At 32.4% G+C, this 20,180-nt stretch overlaps 1 protein-coding gene and 1 long non-coding RNA gene across 7 annotated transcripts in view; one reads left to right on the top strand and one right to left on the bottom strand.

Annotated features, from left to right (window-relative positions):
• Positions 1-20,180, bottom strand: part of LOC126760423 (uncharacterized) — a 132,932-nt gene that overhangs the window by 86,007 nt on the left and 26,745 nt on the right. The window lies entirely within an intron of this gene.
• The window catches only part of LOC126760422 (insulin-like growth factor 2 mRNA-binding protein 1), a 46,100-nt gene that overhangs the window by 16,125 nt on the left and 9,795 nt on the right, over positions 1-20,180 (top strand). Inside the window, exons 1-3 of one of the 6 annotated variants that reach the window (XM_050476036.1) lie at positions 3,485-3,887; positions 3,981-4,052; positions 10,203-10,580. The exons of 1 other annotated variant lie outside the window; for it this stretch is intronic. In XM_050476036.1, coding sequence (XP_050331993.1) covers positions 10,561-10,580 — 20 coding nt within the window. In that variant the 5' untranslated portion in view covers positions 3,485-3,887; positions 3,981-4,052; positions 10,203-10,560. Of the gene's footprint in view, positions 1-3,484; positions 4,053-10,202; positions 10,581-20,180 lie in introns of those variants that run through there. 4 more of the 6 variants (XM_050476038.1, XM_050476037.1, XM_050476034.1 and 1 more) reach the window with 4 other exon arrangements.

Raw genomic sequence — 20,180 nt, 5'->3', positions numbered from 1 at the left:
TTGTCTATATACATATATTTATATACATATGTATGTATGTATGTGCATTATAATATCCGAAATTTTATCACTTAACACTTAAAAGCTATTACAACAAACTTACATATGTACATATGTTCATATATAGTTGTATTAGGTATGTACTATGTATGTATGTATGTCTATATTTCTCGATTGCTACACAAGCACTTAGCCAGCAACAACAAGCATTCGCTATACAGCGCATTATACACGAAAAAATTTAAGCTTCAGCGAAATTTGTCATAGAACCTAAAAAAAGCCGACATTTATTTGAACAAAAAAATCGAAAAAAATAAATAAAGCAAAAACAACAAAAAATACCGAATAAAATCAAAAGCTCCACTATGTGCTACTCTTTTAGCTAATCTACATGCTTGACAGGCGCTCACATGCAATCCAAAATACCGGCCGGCAGCCAGCCAGCTAGCTGTGCGAGCGCACTGCTGCAAACACAAACAAAGAAAACAACAACAACAAAATGACGTTAACAACAAAAACTTATGAAAGCAGCAATGCAGATACAATTAAAGAGCGCAAGAGATACGCGCACCGCACACAAAACAGGGGAAATACCGCTAGCGATCAGTTCGCTGAATAGCTGTATAAAGAGCTGGCAATACCCCTGCACGTATAAGAGTTCGTAAGCGTACGCTGACAAAGAGCGCGAGTGTTAAAACAAGCCGCTGAATAAAGAGCAGGCTGCGCCGACGCTCTTTAACTCAATTTAGCGTACTAAAATAGCAATAACAAAGTGCAGCAAATGATATGCCGCCAGTGACAAGAGTAAAAATCACTTTAGCACTTATAATGGCGCTGCAGTAGGCGCGAGCGTTAGCGCATTGGCTAGAGCGCATGGTATGGTGCAGAAGAGCGCCTGCATGCGCGCCTACCGCTGGTATTGGTGAGCAAGTGCAGCGAACGGTGGCGGCGTACGGCAGCTAAAACAACAATGTGCCGCCAGAGCGTTGGCGACACCGTACGCCGACAGCGCATTGGCCGATTTGCGAATTTTTATCAACGCAGCCGCGTTGGCTTTGACGGATTGGTTGTTGTGGGTTGGGGAGGAGAACGCACAGTGGTGCGTTTTGCACAGGCGTTGGATAAGAAAATTGTATATGTGGCGTGATGAAAATTCAAATTGCATATTTTAGAACTTTTTCGTTTATTGATTTAGTTCTTATTTCGTCGACTGTTTTTAGTATTTAAATATTATAATAGCTTTCAGTTGTCGTTCGTATTTTTTCAATTACTGCCTTTTTTGTGGACCTCAATGCCAATATTTACGCATTATCTGCCTTTAAAAAAATTCTAAGAAATGAAACTGACAAATTTCATTTATTAATTTCAAAAAATTATGAATTTATAATGGATGTGTAGCCAAAAAAATATAAAATGGTTTTGTCCAAAAAACCTGCGTTTTGCGCCAAATATTTTATTAAAGCGTGGAATTTCTTTTAATGAGAAATGAAATTTAAATGAGAATTTAAAAATGGAATTTTGATTATGGACTTTCATAAATCTTACAAAGATCTTTCGGTTTCAAAATGGCGTTTGCCCCTTTCGAGTTTAATACACAGTACAGCACAGACCTTAAAAAGTACCGTTACAAATCACAAAATTTATTAAAAATATATACTTACAACAAATGTTGTAATTTTTTCCGCAAACTTTTAGTTTCTTTTAAATAACTATTTTAAAAAATTAAAATTTATATTATTATAATATTACCAATATTTTAGAATTTATAAATTTATAAATGCAAAAATGATTTTTGTTTAAATTATATTAATATAAATTACATTTTCAATTTTTAATTAATTTAAATGTTAAGAAAAAATACTTTTTATTGAGTGAACTTTCAAAGCTTTGAAAATCAAATATTTCAAATGCTTTTATATACATATATTGAGTGCATTATAATATTTTTGCAAGTAGAAATATGCTGTTATTGTACTAATTTTAATTTCCATATGAAATTTTGTACTTTTCAAAAATAGTTTTCTACATAAATTCAACAATTATCCAAAAACCGTTACCCATAGCTCCCCTCCCTTAAGTGAAGTTCCAGACCAAAAATCTGCATTTCAAAAACTGTTTCATAAATGGGAGTTATACTCAGCAATTATGCAAGAAAATACGCTCAGCTGGAAGTTATTTAAAGTAATATTTGGAAAAATCAATAAATTGAGATTTTTTTTAATTAATTAATTTTAAAGTATAGATATATGAAGAAAATTCGCTAAGCTAACAACTACTATTCAGAAAAATTCGATAAGCTAGCAATTACTGTCAAAAAATATGCGGAAAAATTCGTAAACTAACCACCACTGTCATAATATATTCAGTAAAATTCGCTAAGCTAACAACTATTTTCAAAAATTATGCAGAAAAATTCGCTAAGTTGGCAACTATTTTCCAAAAATTTCAGAAAAGTCACTAAATTTGTAAGTAACTTTCGATATATTTGAGTTTTATACAACTATTAATGATTGTGAAAACAGCAAGTATCGATAATAGCTGTACATTAATAAGCGCCTACACTATACAATTTTACATAAACAGAGAACAGTGGTAAGCAATGTGTTATAAATTGCAATACTAAGCAAAAATGGTATTTTATAAAGATCTGAATAACAATTTTTTAGTTTCCATGGAAATTTATGTCAATACTTTTGAAGAAATTGTGGTACAACGCAACTATTCGTCAAAAGTTCCAACAAACAGTCATAAATGGTTCAATAATTAGTGTTATATATATTATAACTGCATCGATTACTCCCACAGCATGTTGAAAGTGTCACAGCGTTATAACTGCAAAGTGAAAAAGTTCACTGAACAATGACTACCACACGTGACCGAAACGTTTTGTAGATAAATAAATAAATAAATATGGCATAGTAGTGCGCCCATTGCGCACACAAACATACGCAATTATTTCATTGCAAAACAATGAAAAAATAAAATAAAAAATAATATACAGAAAACTTGTGTTAGAGTCAGCGTCAAACAAATAGCACAAAATTGCTACAGAGACCAGTGACCCATTTTTGCTGTTATGCCTCGCACTTTCTTCTGTTTTTAAACACTTCCCTTATACGCGCCGCTACACTGTGCGCTGACGCTGGCTAACGACGACGACGACGACGACGACGACTCACTAACTGTTGGACTGTCGTGGCGTTTTTCTTTTTCCACATACCACATACATTTCGTACTTGTCCGAGAAGAGCGTAAAATCGACGTGTGTTTTGTTGGTGCAGCCTGTGCGCGCTTGTGTGTATGCTGCTGGTACTGTCGGCAACGCCGCTGCCACCGCCGCCACTGGTATGAGCGCTAAGCGCCTATGTCGATGTGTGCATGTGTGTGTGTATGTCAGTGGTACTTTTGTGCAGGCGCCGTCAAACATTGACACTAAGAGCGGCCCGCGTATTGTATGAATACCGGACGAGCTAGCGGCTAGCCGACTTTCAGTTTAGTTTAGTACGTCACGTTTTGCGGTGTGTCTACGCGGAAGAACGCAAACTTCTCATTTCGTATCGAAGCAAAAAAGTGCCTACACAATAATAACAACAACAAGAAATCTTTATATTAGTGGTGTTGAAAATAACAACAGCAAAAATAAAGAAGCAAGCAAACAATATTGAGTAGTCACAGAAGTAAAACAAAAAAGCGAAGAAAATCTAGCATACAACAACAAGTGCGCGTTAAGTTAAAACAGCACTAGCAACAACTGCAGCAAAAACAGCTATACTAATAAAACAAATATAAGAAACATAAGCAGTGCAAAAAATAGCATAATACTTGAAGTATTGCAACAACAACAAAGCGCGAGTGCAAAAAGTGCAAATTTAGCCACAAAGAAAAGTGTAATAAAAAATTATATGTAGAGAATATATATATATATTTTTTTTAACTTTTAAATTACAAAAAGTCGCATTGTTGATATTTTTGCTTCGCAGTGCTGCAGTAGCGATAATATAAAAATAAAACAAAAACAAGTTGCAACTGTGTAAAAAATATTTGCATAAAAGGTGTGTTGGCATGTGATTTGTATGCTCTTAATTACATTAATTATTTTTCTTTTTTATATTTTTGTTTAAAAAAAAGTACCTAAAATGCATTTATTACGTGTCGGCGATTTTTTGCTACAAATTAAATTTTTTTTGTGTGGATGCCGCGCATTAGCAAAGCAGAGCGCAGACAAAGTAGATAAAAGATAGTAAAGGGAAAAAAAGTGGAAAAAATATACACTCACATGCAAATAAATACAGCATTGCACAGCCAGCGCTGAAAGCGCATGAAAAGTAGCAGGAGGAAGTGGCGCTAGCAAAGTAAGCAGCGGCAACGCCGACATTAGCGTCAAAGCAGCAATAATGCGGTGCGCGACAGCGGCGGCGTAGTGAGCAAAGATAATGAGATAATTGTTTTTGATTTTGAAAAAAGCAGCGCGAGTGCAAAGAATCAAATGAAATTAATTAAGTAAAGAAAGTAAGGCGCATCGGTTAACGTAACGACAGCAGTTTGGCTCAAATGCGACATGTTATACAAAAATGTTTGGATTACTGATAAATATGTAATACAAATTTTGAAAAAATATTACAAAAAAAAAACTTTTAATATTTTCAAATTTTCGGCATAAAAAAAATTTTAGAAAAAATACAGCTGCAATGTTTTGAAAAACAAAAAAAATCAATTAAGTCGAGAAAACATATTTTGAAAAAAAAAATTTTAATTTTCAAATTTTCGGCATAAAAATTTTAGAAAAAATACCACTGCAATGTTTTGAAAAACAAAAAAAATCAATTAAGTCGAGAAAACATATTTTGAAAAAAAAAATTAAATTTGAAATATTTTCAAATTTTCGGCATAAAAATTTTATAAAAAATACAACTGCAATGTTTTGAAAAACAAAAAAAAATCAATTAAGTCGAGAAAACATACATATTTTGAAAAAAATATATGTACATATGTATATTTGAAATCAATATTTTATATGAATATACATATGTATGAATATGAAAAAAAGCGAGAAATTCGAGGAAAAATATGATTGAAAACAAATTTCGCCGATACAAAAATTTAAAAAAAAAATATAGTTACAAAGTTCTGAAGTTTTGAAACGAAAACTGCGACAAAGTCTTAAAAAAATATTTTTTTTTTGAAAATAAAACTTCGTTTTATGGTTACTTTTGCCGATAAAAATCCAATTTTGTGAAGTTTTGAAAGAAAAAATTCGGGGAAAATATTTTTGGAAATGAAACCTCAATTTATGCTTGTTTCTCTATTATAAAAATAAGTAAAGTTGTAAAGTTGTTCAAAATATAAAAATAAAAAATTATAATCTTTAAAAACCAAGAACAAGGATTTTAATAAAAAAAAATTTAAAAATAAAAAAAAAAATGAAAAATAAAAAAAATTAAAAATAAAAAACAAAAAAATGAAAATTGAAAAATAAAATATATGGAAAATAAAAAAATGTAAATATAAATAAAAAATTAACAATAAAAATAATAAATTTTAAATACAAAAAAAATAAAAATAACCCAAAATTAAAAGAAAAATATTAAAAAAAAAATTAAAAAACAACAAGATAATAAAAAAAATATTTTTGTAAATAAAAAATTAATTTGCAGAAAAAAATAAAAATAAATCTAATTGTGCATGAGATCGTCTGCAATGTGCTCAACTGCCGATAAAACATAAGAATTATTCATGTTCTACGAATTGTGAATCATCTCAAGATTTCAAATTAAATGATTAAAATAACGTCGGCGCAAATGCATCAGCGCTGCCGGCGCCTATAAAGCAACGCAACGCATCAAATTGCAGCGAAACTATAATACCAACACAATTCGGGCCGTTAGTGTTCACATTGTATGTTGTTGGTGTAAGCGTTTGAGCGGCGATCTTTAGGTGACTGGCAATTTTACTCGGCACTTCGTGCGCTTAAAAACGCAAGCAAACGCAATCGTATGCCATAAAATTTTTGTTATTTGCAAAAAAAAAAACTTCGAAAAAAGTAAAATAAACAGCCGGAAACCGCACTGTGTATTTGCTGTTATATATTTTTTTTTGTTTTTGTAACGCAACAACTACTAAATGATGAAATAAATCCAAGCAAAATTATTCCGCTACTAAAGCAAGCTAAAAACTGTGATAACATATACATACATACACACACAATTATATAGTGGTATAAAGTATAAACTATGACGTTTAGTGAGCGGCGCGTCATAAGCGAACGCCACAACAGCCGTACGTCGCTGCTGCACTGCACATCCGCAACATTATCAAAGTTTGATTGCACGTTTTATGGCTGCTAACTGCTAGCTTTTGCCTACTGGGATGGCTGTCTGTGCGATCGGTCCAACGTCATTGTCGTTATCGTGTCGGCGCCAAGACTTCGGCACAGCGACACCGCACAGATCACCTACAGCCGTGCGCAGCGCAACGCCACTTGCATACACTTACGCTGGCGCTATGTATGGGCGCGCTGCTAAAGCCGGCGTGCGCTGTCATACGCTTTGACTACTAGTGCAAAATAAAAAAATATTAAAAAAAAAAAATTTTTAAATTGAAAAAAAAAAAATAATAATAAAAAAAAAATAAAAAATTAAGTACCAAAAATTTAAAAAAATTGAATGACATTTTCGCGAAAATTTGCTGACACTCGCGTAGCAGTGTGCGGAAATTTTTTTGCTTATGCATGTGTGCGTGCAGCCGGCGTGTAACTGCAATCGGCTTGCGCGCATTGTGTGCGTGTCATAAAGTTGCTTTATTTTGACTTATTTGCCATTGTTGATCAGCCGCTGCAAGCGTGTGTTTTTGGCGCTTTTATTGTTGCTTATTTTTCAGCGCTTGTTTATGCTATGCGCACTGCGTTTAATGCTCGAGTTCATGAATATATATTTATTTTTATATGGTTGCTTATCAGCGTAGGATTCCCCAGCGCCTGCCTTCAATAACAACAACCCGCCCGCAAAGTCATAAGCATAAGCTCGCGCATTTGTTGATAGCGGCGCTGCAAAATGTGCCGTTAAAAATATGCCACGTACATACCACATTAAGCAATTACATTTTCTTGGAATTCTAACCAATAATTCAGCGCAGACACATATTTTCATATGTACATATATATAAAAGCATATAACAGTATTGGCAACCAGCAGCGCTCACCAACAACCGGCTAACTGCCCACACACGTCTGCTGAAACGACGCGGAAAATCCCCCAACTCCCTTGCGCGTGGTCTAACGCCATCGTCATTGCTTGTGCATACACACAGCCACACATCCATACATACATATGTATGCGATGTGCAACAGTTAGCAGCATAAAATTCAATAGAATTGCAAATGTACATATTTATTTGCTCGGCCATTAAGCCGTCTGTACACCTTCAGCAACGACTTCACAACCACCATGAACATACACACGCACATAATAAAATGCAAAAGTGTGTGTTTGTGTGCATAACTGTCTACCTGTCTAGCCGCACCTACTGCACTCAGCCACCATAACCGGCGACAAAATCCACCACCGACTAGCAGTTGACCTACTTATTGCAATATTGCCAAGTTGTAGCGCTAATGTTGTTAGTTAGTAACAGTGTTGCCATGTAGGCGTATTTTTGCAATGTGTGCGGTACTTTTATTGGCGTTTACTGCTATTCATTTCATACCATTTCCTAAGTAAGTGTCATTAGCTTGCTCAAAAATCGCTTACGCACATGCTTACACGTTCGAAAAAACCGTTATTCATATTATCTCAGGAATATATCGATACAGCCTGCAAATCGCGCATCGCCTCAGGAATTTTTTCTACGCCAAATGCTTTCTTTCTGCTACAAAACCAGCCGAGCTATACAACATGCTCAGTATTATCGATAACCGGAGTATATGTTTATCGTACAATTCAATATTGGTCAGAAGTGATCACTATTTTAGCACCCTCGTGTAAGTTTCCATTATTTTGACTTCAAAACACACCAATCTTACCAAAACGCTCAGCATAATAATCAGCAATGCTTGTTTTATTGATCGGTAGCCAGTAATCGGTGTGTGCGAAATCGCTTTCAGCCAAATATTGCTGATAAAATACTTCCATTAGCTCCAATCTATGCAATAATGATCATTTTACTTATCGGTTATCGATAACCGGTGTGTATGAAATCGTATGCAGCCAAATCTAAGGGAGAATCAAGCTCATTTTTAGCTCCCTCTGTGCCAGTTTACAGGTTTAACTCCATTGTTTCAACTATTTTTTATGCCGGGGCAGTTGGTAGTGTTGCCAATTTTAATTAAAAATAATTGTCAGTACTGTCGCCACAATACCGCAATATATAAATCATCAGCAAACAAATGCATGCAGCGCAGCATAATTTGATAAGAAATTTCGAAATGAAATGCATTGAATATGAATCGAAGTGACGCCAGTGATAAAGGGGCATGAAATAAATACAACAACAATAGATATAACATAGCAAACAAGCACATCGCACTATATACATGTTATCGGTAGCTGTAGCGCCTTATCGCTGCCAACGCGATAGGCGATAACTCAATGACCATTGCTATACAAATAATATTTTTTGTAAATTGTATGTATGTAGGCTTGCCGACGTATATTATAAATAGCATTTTCTGATTTTCTGATAAAATTATCGAATTTGTTCAAAAACAGTAACAAAAAATATAACAGAGTTTTGCATTGATGTCATATACTCCAACAACAGCTCATCAAATATGAGCAAGTAAAGCGTTCCACTTGTTCACATGTGCGAAAGAGTTTTGAATTCGTTAATAATTAGTTTTCTGTGCTTTTTCACTGGTTCGAAGTACTTTTTTACAAATTTAGCGACGTAGAAAAGTGTTTCAAAAGTTCAGTTCTAAAAAACGGCAGTTTGAAGCTGTTTCGGTACGTTACTTGCAGCAGAAAGGAAACTTATAAGCCCACTTATAACTATTACGAACTGTTTCACAAGTTCAAAGTCGTAGAAAAGTGTTTCAGGCTTTCAACTGCCACTAAAAGACAGACTTATAACGCTTTCACACCTACAATTTGCAAGAAAAAAGTATTATTAAGCTGTTTCGGTACGTTACTTGCAGCAGAAAGGAAACTTATAAGCCCACGTATGACTACTACGGACTGTTTCACAAGTTCAAAGTCGTAGAAAAGTGTTTCAGAAGTTCAGCTGCCACTTTTTGTAAGACCTATACTACCACAGTTGTCCAAAACTACATACTTCCAACGCATCTCATCTACCTATAAAGGTAACTGACGAATATATTAGAAATGTAATTGTCATAGAAGGTCCATTTGCGCCCGAAAGCAAAGCTAATAAATGTTCCACAAGTTCAGTCTGTTTCAGAGGTTCAAATCTCTGCATATCTTAACGGATTTTCTTTTATCTACTGTTAATTGTCATACCGCTGCACTTTATTACTTCAACATATGTGCGTACACACGCAAGTCTCCAATGACTCATACGAATGCGGCGCTTCGAAAAATTCCCTTTAATTTAAGCACAGAATGTGTGAGTGCAAATGCAGTTTTCTTGCAATTTTCAATTATTTGTATTAGAGAATAAAAACAGCACAATATTGGAGACATCGCCGGCATTAACGGTGCACATATGCGCTTGTTTATGCGCGTGTATTGCAGCCACATACACACAGTGTAGAAAAAAAGCTTTGCAAAACAGTGTTTTCTCTTCGAGCAACGAATATACTCTTAAGTAATTTTTTTTGTATTTTTTGCTCTTTAATTATACATTTAAGGCGTTTATGCTATTGAAGGGGCTTGCGGCATTATGGGGTTCACACGTTTATTCGCAAACTGTTTGTGTACGGTTTCGCGGTTACTCATACGCCATGGCGTACTCGTACAACTGAGCGTACGGTGTGCTCAAACAAACGTTAATGCTCTCAAGCAATATTGCCACATATAAATTATTTTTATTTAAGTTTTTAACTTGCGATCGAATACAGTAGGGTTAAATAGTGTGGAAACTAAAAAAAAAAAGAAAATATTTGTTATGAAAAAAAAATCACAAAATTTATTCTGCGCTCATGACACACCAAAAAATTTGTAGCAAAAAATTTCCAAACACGTGTTTAGGGCGTTAATGCCTCAAAATAAAAAAAAAAAAATTAAAAATAAATTAAATTTCTTTTCCTTTAGCAAATTTTTATAAACTTTGAGTTAGCAGCAAGGAAATACACTAGAAAAACTAGTAACTCGCTATTTTCTGTATATCCAAAGCAACGAAAAATATTAGCCTAAAAAACACAAGTGCGCTTATAAATATTTTAATTACCAAAAAACTAATCAAAGCAGTGCTTTGAGAGTTAAAAATAAAATTTAAAAAGCAGTGCTTTAAAAAATATTAGTAAAAAAAATTAATTATCAAAGCTGTGCTTTGTATACGTACGCCAATACATAATCAACAACAAAAGCTGCAAAAAGTAATATTAAGCAGCAGTAAAAATTTAACAAAAAACAGTAATTACAAAAAGTTAAAATACACCACAAACACAACATGGCTTATTATCACCACAGGTGAGTTTATATAGTGAATTTTGCGTTTATAATTAATAGGTAAAAAAGATTGGGGAACGTTTTATAAATCTTATAATTCATAAACACATCACATCGAATGACTTTTCAATATTTTAATACAAGTTTAAAGAAGTGTAAAGATAATTTAACGTCTAGAGTGTTTTCCTCGCTCAGCTGTTGAACGAAAGTGGGTTGAAATCGATAAATTATGGGTATAGCACATAACACTGATTTGGCCAAAGTTGCTAAAAATTTTTTATTTCAAAGCTTTCATTTAAAAATATTGTTTTTAAAATTTCAAAAAATATTTATTTTAAAAATTTCGAAAAAATGTTGTTTAAAAATTTCAAAAAAAAATGTGTTACTAAATTTTCGTCGAATTATTGTTTAAAAATTTCGAAAACAGATTTTTTTAAATTTCAAAAAAAATTGTTTCAAAACAAAAAATTTTGTTTGTTTCGCAAAATATTGATTTAAAGTTTCGAATCATTTTTGTTTTTAAAATTTCGAAAAATATTTCTTTCAAAATTTTCGAAAAATTGTTGTCTGAAATTTCGAGAAACAATTGTTTGTATAGTTACGCAGAATTTTTATTAAAAATTTCGAAAAAAATTGTTAAGTTTCGAAAAATTTATAAAAATACCAACAAATTTTTTAAAATTTTGGAAAAAATTTTGTTTTAAAATTTTCAAGAAAAAAAATTTAAAATTTTGGAAAACAATTTGTTTTAAAATTTTCAAGAAAAAAAATTTAAATTTTGGAAAAAAATTTGTTTTAAAATTATCAAGAAAAAAAGTTTAAATTTTGGAAAAAATTTTGTTTTAAAGTTTTCAAGAAAAAAAATTTAAAATTTTGGAAAAAATTTTGTTTTAAAACTTTCAAGGAAAAAAATTTAAAATTGTGTTTGTAAAATTTTTAAAAAATTTTTGTTTAAAGTTTCGAAACATTTCTGTTTTGAAAATATCGCGAAAATTAATATGAAAAATTTGGAAGAATTTTTATTTTTACATTTTCGAAAAATTGTAATTTCAAAAATTGGCTACATTTTTGTATCGAAAATTGCCCAAAATATTATGAGCTTTTCTGAAACTACAATCATTTATTATTTCAACCAATGTAGCTGAGCTCTGCGCTTTTATTAGCGAAACACCCATTTAGCAATCAGATTGGCTGCTATATAAGACTTTTAATATTTATTTAAATTCCAATAATCCAGTCCAGAAAAATTTAGCTTTTACATGTATTATTCTCCGAAAGCCTTACTGATATCGAAAATCGATAACTATCAGCGTTGTTATATGCAAATGAGTGAGTATTATGCGTTGTTCACACTCTTGATACGTAAGAAAATATATCGAAAAAATATTTTACATAATTTGTTTATAAATAAGTAATAACAAACATACATATGTATGTATGTATGTACATACAATATATGACATTTTATTGTAGTTAAAAAAATAGAAAAGTGAATATAAAGTAAAAAAATAATTTAAATAAATAAAAAAATAATAATAATGATAAAAGAAATATAATACAAAATTTTAAAAATAATGAGAACGTTATAAAAACAATACACAATAGAAAAAATAAATAAAAAAGAATTAAAAAATAAAAAACAAAAAACTAAAAATAATAATAAATAAAAATATAAATATAGATTATTAGCGTATGTCATTTTATGGTAGTTAAAAAAATAAAAAAATTTAATTGATTAAAACTTAAATAAAAAATAAAAATAAAAAAATAAAAAATATGAAATACAAAAAAATTTAAATAAATAAAAGAAATCTATATAAAAGAAATAAAAAATAAAACAAATTAATTTAAAAAATAAATATACTAATAAATTAGTAAATAAAAAGTATAAACAAAAATTTGTAATCATAAATTTCGTATTTTTGTTGGTATATCTGCACATTCTTGAGAATTGTTAGCCTGTTTTTAGTTGAAGCTTTTAGTTTAGCTTAAAAACGGCGCACCCTAATATGAATACACCTTAATTTAATAGCAAATTTTTCTTTTAAGAGCGCTTTTCGCATATATTTATTACAAAAATTACATTATTTTCTCTGGTAAGCCTATATTGGCTGTTACTTGACTGGAATAAGTTTTTGTTTTGGTTTTGTTGTAATTTCTTCCACATATAAATATCACTTGTTTGTGGTTTTTACATTTACTAGAAATTTCTGTTTTTTCGTAAGCGCTGTCTCCCAAGTACAAACTGCGCCAAAAAGCAGCAAAACAGACGAAAGCGCCTGGCGGCGACAAAAACAAACAACAGTAACGCACAACCGATTGTGGAGACCGAAAAGTGCACGAAACAAAAAACTGCGAGCATTGCCAGCTTTTGCAGAAATAAACACTTATTTTTTCGTATTTGTATAGCTGCGACTGCGCGCGTGTGTGTGTGAAAGCCGAGCAGGCGACCCGAATGCTAGCGCATTGCCCTGACATGCGCTGTGGCCGGCGCATTTTTGCTGTTGTTTGTGGCACAATGATGTTGTGATTGCTTTCGCTGCACTCCGTACTTGTTTTTATTGCTGTTGGCATTTCGCTGTTGTTTGTTCTTGTTTTTGTGTAAATTTTTATGAATGAAAATTTTGCGCTGGCTGTAGCAACCAACGAACGAACGAATGCCGAACCGAGCGTATACGCATAATGCCGACGACTACAACACGCATACCAGCACCAGCAGCAATTGCAACAACTGCTGCTGTTGTGCGACAGCAGGAATCACGCAAGGCGGCAAGCGCTTATATCGCTGCTGTATGTATGTTCATATGTACATATATGTATGTATATGTTGTTGTGTTCCTTTTTGTTTTGTTTCATACATTGCACTTGCCATAACTCCCCGCCCCTGAGTCACTATTTTCCCCTGCTGCTATGCATTCTCACTAGCATTTTATTGCATGCGCTCTTTGTAGCGCTCTTCTGCGCTCTTTGCACCATACAACTTGCTCTACGTACTCCACGTGCTACATAGATACATATGTATGTATGTACCTACATACTTATGTATATGCATATGTATCTGTCGATTAGACGCCTTTATTTGCATTTTTTCATTGCTCCCCTCTGAATACGCACACCTATTGGTCGCGGCGCTGCTGCTGTCAGTCAATCAGGCAACGCGCCAGTCAATATTTGCTGCGGCGCTGCAGCCATTTGGTCAGACAAACAACAACCACATAAGCAGAAATGTCTGTGCATGTGTGTATGCGCTCTTCCGTGCCTGTGGGCGCCGGTTAAGCCACCCAGTCAGCGTTGTCTGCATTCCATCATAGCGGCGGCTTGCAATTTCAATGCATATACATACACAAAATACATATGTATGTGTGTTTGTGTGCATTTAGTTGTGTGTGTTTTTGTTTTTGCTGCGAATTTTGCCGTTAAAATGCATTCCACTAGGCAAGCAGCTGCGCTGCGGGCGCTGACGTTGACGCTGTCCGCAATAATGACTTGGCTTGACTTAGTGAATGCCGTTACAATCATTTTCACACCCCGCTATATTGCTGACATGCGGGTGTGGCTGTATGTGGCAAAAACGCAGAGAGGAGCGCTGAATATTTACTTTTCTTGATTCACACGGATTTTTTTTTTGTTTTTTTTGCATTTTTTTTTAGTTACAATAATGTTTATTATTATAATTTAAATGCAACAAAATGCGCTTACAAAGTATTACACTTTTGGAAATGTTTACTTAACAGTCTAACACCCTTATAAATGTTTTATAATATCGATAGTTGAGTAGTTATCGAAAAGAAAAATCAACAGTTGCTTTGTGGTTTAAGAGCATTAATTAAACATTTTTAGTTATTGACATTTAAAAAGAAACAAAAAAAGTCATTGACATGTAAATAGAAGCAAAAACGTTAAGTTCAGCTGCAGCGCAGCAATAATTGCCTTCTCGGCTGCATTTCTTATAGCATAAAAGTTTTTAAAAAGCTCCTTACTTTGATTTTGCTCGGTCGGCTTGTATGTCAGCTGTATGCTATAGTGCTCCGATCTCAACAATATGCTCGGATTCGAAAATGAGCTGTGTCAAATTTTGCAAAGATATCTTAACCAACAAAAAAGTTTTCCAAACAGCGAATTGGGTTTGAAAAAAATAAATAAAACTAAAATTAATATATTTTAAAATAAGAATAACTGTTTGTATGTATTTATTTTTATATACTTATTTACAACCGCACGCATTTGCTTCTACAGTCAACACATTTGCACCAAATTTTTAGTAATATTGTTGTTGTATTAGCTGCATTTTCGCGCAACCACCGTAACTGCCGCTTATCAATCAACAGTAGGCGTGTATTGCCACAAACCAACAAGCCAAGCAACATACAAATAAACAGCGCGTACGCAATAAAAGCCAATATATGCACTACAACAATAACAACAACAACAATGCCAGCGACATCGCCACCACCATCTTGCACGGTTTGCACTTGTCTGCATTGCCGTTTTATTGTTATTATTTGTACTTGTTGTTGTGTTTGTTTTTGTTTTTGTTTTCGCCTCTTGCATTCCCACCAATTTGCATGCAGCGTAAAAGTGCAAAAGTATGCATGTACTGTTTGCACTTTGTACTTTCACATGTTTGTTGTAAAAGCAAAAAAAAAAACAGACAAAAAACAATTACAAAACAATGTGTGCAGTTGTTTTTGTTGTTGGCCGGCGCGCGCAGTACACACAACAATTTGCGTCTTTTGTGAATGAGTGGCGCGCAGCAATAAGGCAATTGGTGACGCCAAAAAGCCCCAGGCAGCCCGCCCCGTCGCAAACACCACAAATACATAAGTGCACACGAGCTTCCATCTGTGTGTGTATGCGTGTGTTATAGACTCGTTCGTTCGCCCGCCCAATACACGTACACATTGCTGGCATACACTTTCCCACCGCTGCAGACGGTTTATGACCCGCCCTCCATAAATGCATGTGCATGTAGTATGCTGCACTCTCGGCTGCAGTCGGCACTAGCCGATGCTCAAGTGCGGAATATAGCGAAAGCAATAACAACAAATAGGGTGAAAATTGTAAACAATCATATTTGCTTGGCAGTTATGTATGTGTGTATGTAGGTATGTATGTATGTGAGCGAGCTGTTTTGGAATTGCGTTGCATTTTTGTTGGCATATCTATGAAAGCTGTTTTGTAATTTTATGTACATACATTAGGGTAATGAAAACCTAAACTTTATGGCAGCTAAAAATAATTGTTGTTTTTAATATTATTAAAATAAAGAAAGCATAACTGTGGCAAAAGATTATTGCTAAAAAAAATTTGAAAAATTAGGCGCACCCTGATATGATTACATTTCTGCATACTGCGTAGAATTTACAAGAAAACTTGAATAATTTAATTTGTCGCTAGCAATATTATGAATTTTTAATTATGTTTTTATGCGTATTAGGGTGTTACTTAAATGAAATCTTAAAATTTTATGCAACTAAAATGCAATATTTTGAATATTACCAACAAAAAAAAGCGACGCAGCATTAGACTCTTGCTAAAAATAATAATAATTGCAGGGAAAACACACACCCTAATATGATTGCATGAATACTGCGTAGAACTTACAAAAAATCTACAAATATTATTAGCTATTATAACTAATTTTATAGTCTGGTGTTACGAGTATTGCTCTGAATTATTATTTACACTTTTATGCACATTAGGGTGTTACTTTAATGAAATAATTTTTTTTTTTTAATTTAATGCAACTAAAATTCAACATTTTAAATTTTATAAAAAAAGAAAAAAAACTTAAATAAAAATGTGCTACTCACACCCTAATATGATAACATTTCTGTATAAGGTGTAGAATTCACAGAAATCTTGCATTAAACAATTACATATAGTATCTATTATTATATTTCGACACTATAAATATCACTAGTAATTATTATTAGTATTTTTTGTGATTGTTAGGGTGTTACTTAAATAATAACTGGAAGTTTTTGCTGCTAAAAAAATATATTTTTTAATTTTATTAAAAAGAAATTTAGCGCTAAAGCAACATAGTATTAGTGAGTTGGTAAAAATTTTAAATATCAACATTTTTTATCAAATTTTTTAAAATATTTTTAAAGAATACCGTACCCTAATATGAATGTCATTATTCATCATATTTAAAAAAAAAATTAAAAAATTTAAATTTTTTTAGAATTGATAGCAAATTTTGATTAATATAATTAGCTAATGGATGTTTTAAAATAATAAAATTTCTATCTGCCATTTCAAATAATAAAATATGCGAACACACACGAATTTTGTCGAAGTACCGAACAGCTGACTGTTATGATAAAAACTTGACATGAAAACGTAGCCAGAACTTAAAAAAATTAAAAAATAATAAATAGCCAGCTGTAACCTCAAAATCACACAATGGAGTGTAGTTATTCTAATAAGAGTTATGAAGCTTGAATCGTTGGCAAATACTCTTCATTTTATTTACTTACAGCTAGATACCGATTCAAAATACCAAATGTGGTCAAAACCTTCGTCACTTGCTTGCCAAATTAAAATTTAATGAATTCTAATCACAAACTAAATAAACAAATAAAAATAGTTGTGTTAGTGTACACAATAGCGCCAAATTATCGAAAGTCGATAACAGTTGCAGTTTATTTGCATAAAGTGCATTAGGCTGTATGCACATGAGAGTAATGTGCATAGTATAGAAAACTTAAATCAGTGAAATAATATTTTTTATTTAATTTCTATAACATTAAATTAATATTTTTTATTTAACTTATATAACGGTAAATTTATACAAGTATTAATATAACAAAATATCATTTGTCAGCGATTTTTTAAGCCTGCTACTATTTTATTATTAGACTTGTAACTGCTTTGCTGTTGATTTCTTTGTCAAAACGCTTGTGGCTGTACTTTTCTGAAACTTTTGCGTCAACAAAAAATTGTATATTAACACATCAGCGTTATTTCGCAGCTGAGCATAAATAAGCACGTCACTCAAGTATCCACCTTTTAACGGTTTTCAATATATCATTGCACTTTATGTATGCGAAAATGCAAAACAAAAAATTAAATAAAAGCAATTCTTGGAATTCTAAGTAGAAGGCAGGCAGGAGCGCGCTTACATATGCACATGCATACATACGAATACATGCATTTGCGCATAAACCTCTGCGCCTTAAAAATCATTAAGCTGTGCCATGGCGTTGACTCATCAACGCCGCCTACTCAAAACGAGTGGCGAAAAAAAAAATTGTAAAATGCAACTGTGCGGCTTATAAATCTGATAAGCAAAAAGCAAAAATTAAAATAAAAAACAACTATGCAACAAGTATAATTTTTCTTTCTTATTAAAAAAAAAATTACAAAAATTTGTTTAATAAAAATTGCATTTTTTTAACTATTAAAAAATGTTTAGTAAATTTTTTTTAGTAAAACACTGATATTATAAAGATAAAAAAGTGAATATTAAAAAAAAAATTAGTAAAAAAAATATTAAAAATAAATTTAGCAAAGAAATAAATAAAACAAAACTAAACTACTAACAAATTAAAAAAAAAAAAAGTTTTGTAAAATCTTTTTCTTAATAAAAAACTGATATGAAGATCAAACAACAAAATTTAAAAATTTTATATAAAAAAATATATTAAAAAAATTTTACTAAAAATTTTTTATAAAATAACATTTGTAAAAAAAATTATTAAAAAAAAATTTTGTAAAAAGGACGACCAAAAATTTTAGTAAAAAAAACTACTAACATTTGTATAAAAAAGAGTTTAGTAAAAATTTGGTAACATTTTTTTAAGAACAAATTTTTTAATATTTTTTTTTATATAAAATTTTATTATTATACATTTTTTTAATAATTTTTTTTATAAAATTATTTTAAATAAAAATTTGTTAATAATTTTTTTTATAAAATTTTTTTATATTATATAAAAAAATTTTTAATAATTTTTTTTATAATATTTTTTTATATAAAAATTTTTACATTTTTTCTGATCTTCATAATATCACTTTTCATCGCACAAACAAAATTCTGTTATCCACTTATGCTTTGCGGTGTCGTGTCTGTTAATTTCTTAATAAACGCTGGCTCGGGTCAAATAAATTCCCATTCTCATTAACATGAAAACGGCTGAAATGGCAAAAACTACTAAGCAAATCCAAAAAAATTGCAATTTCAGCAGTGCAAAAGCATAGCTGCGCTTTCGACGAAGGTAGCACAGAGTTACAAAGGTATGCGCAGCCACAAAGCATTGGCCGACAATACCAAGAAGTGCAAATATTTTCGCGCATTTTTATTTTGCTTTTATTTGCACACTTCCACTGCCGCATAAAGCGTTTGTATAATTGCTGTTGCTGCCGCTTTTACTGTTGTTGTTATTAAATTTATGCTGATGCTAAAAACACGCGCCAGCAGCATATACTTATCTATGTATATGTGTGTGTATGTATGTATGTAGAGTGGAGGAAGAAAGCCGACACGAAAATGCAAATACTGCAACAGTAACCGAAAAATAACTCATTTTTTCGATAAACAATTCCTGGAAGAGCGGCGCGCGCATCAGCAAAAACACCAAAAACAACAGCAACAATAACAGTAGAACAACAAAAAGCGATGGCACAGCCATTGGCGACCGTCCGCATGGAGCCGGCAAGTAGCATAGTCATCTACGCAAGCGTTGGACTTGTTGTTTTCATTATTCACTTCGTATGAGTGTGCGTATGCATAAGTCGATATGTATGTATGCGTTGTTGTTGTTTGGCGCAGCTTAAAGTGCAAATAATAACAACAACAGCGTGTGCTAAGGCAAAAATGCTTACAGTTTTCGCTGCGCCTAAGTCAGTGTTGAGAGCGGCAGGTTCAACACACTCGTCGCGGCGACACGAACACCAGACGACTAATGTTAAACGCGGCGACGACGTTGCGTTTTCTTCGTGCCACAAATGCGGTCAACAACATTTTTTTTTTTTTTTCAAAACAGATACACATTATCAATAACAAAACAAGCAATAAACTTGTCTAGAGAGCATTCTGCAAGAGTTGCAACGAAGAGTGGCACATGGAGCAAGAGATTATGTGAAGAGTGTGACAGTGCACGGTAAATTAGGCCAGCGGATTTGCGGTTGAATGTAAAACGAGTGCGCTTTGGTGTTGCCGGACATTTTTGAACGCAGTCATTGTGGCAGTTGAATGTGTGACTGAAACTAGATTTTTCTTAAGTTGACTAATAATGAACTCTAGTTTCGGCAAGCACCATTTTAACAAATCTCTCAGCGTAGTTTGATGCCAAAACACAAACTTCAAGGTGTATGTTCAAGCTTCGGTTGCCCTTCCTTTAAAGCCATTTACAAACTACAACCATAATATTATAACAAGTTTCAACACATACAAAACATGCTGAAAATTAAAATATTTTCTGTCGAGGGGAAACCGAGTTAGTAAAGGTATAAAACTTAATTTTTTCCTTATTTCACAATTTACCATTCAAGCAACTCGCATATAGTGTAAAGCAATTGATGTCTTCTCAGTTCATTAGTTGCAAAAAGTAAAAACAAAAAACTCTACGATTTGCATATTCGAGCTGCGATTTCTCTTGCTTCTAAAGCTTC

The sequence above is a fragment of the Bactrocera neohumeralis genome, chromosome 5 (genome assembly GCF_024586455.1).
Source record: "Bactrocera neohumeralis isolate Rockhampton chromosome 5, APGP_CSIRO_Bneo_wtdbg2-racon-allhic-juicebox.fasta_v2, whole genome shotgun sequence".
Taxonomy (NCBI): domain Eukaryota; kingdom Metazoa; phylum Arthropoda; class Insecta; order Diptera; family Tephritidae; genus Bactrocera; species Bactrocera neohumeralis.
Note: the sequence above shows the minus strand (reverse complement) of the source record. Positions and strands in the feature narration are given on the sequence as shown.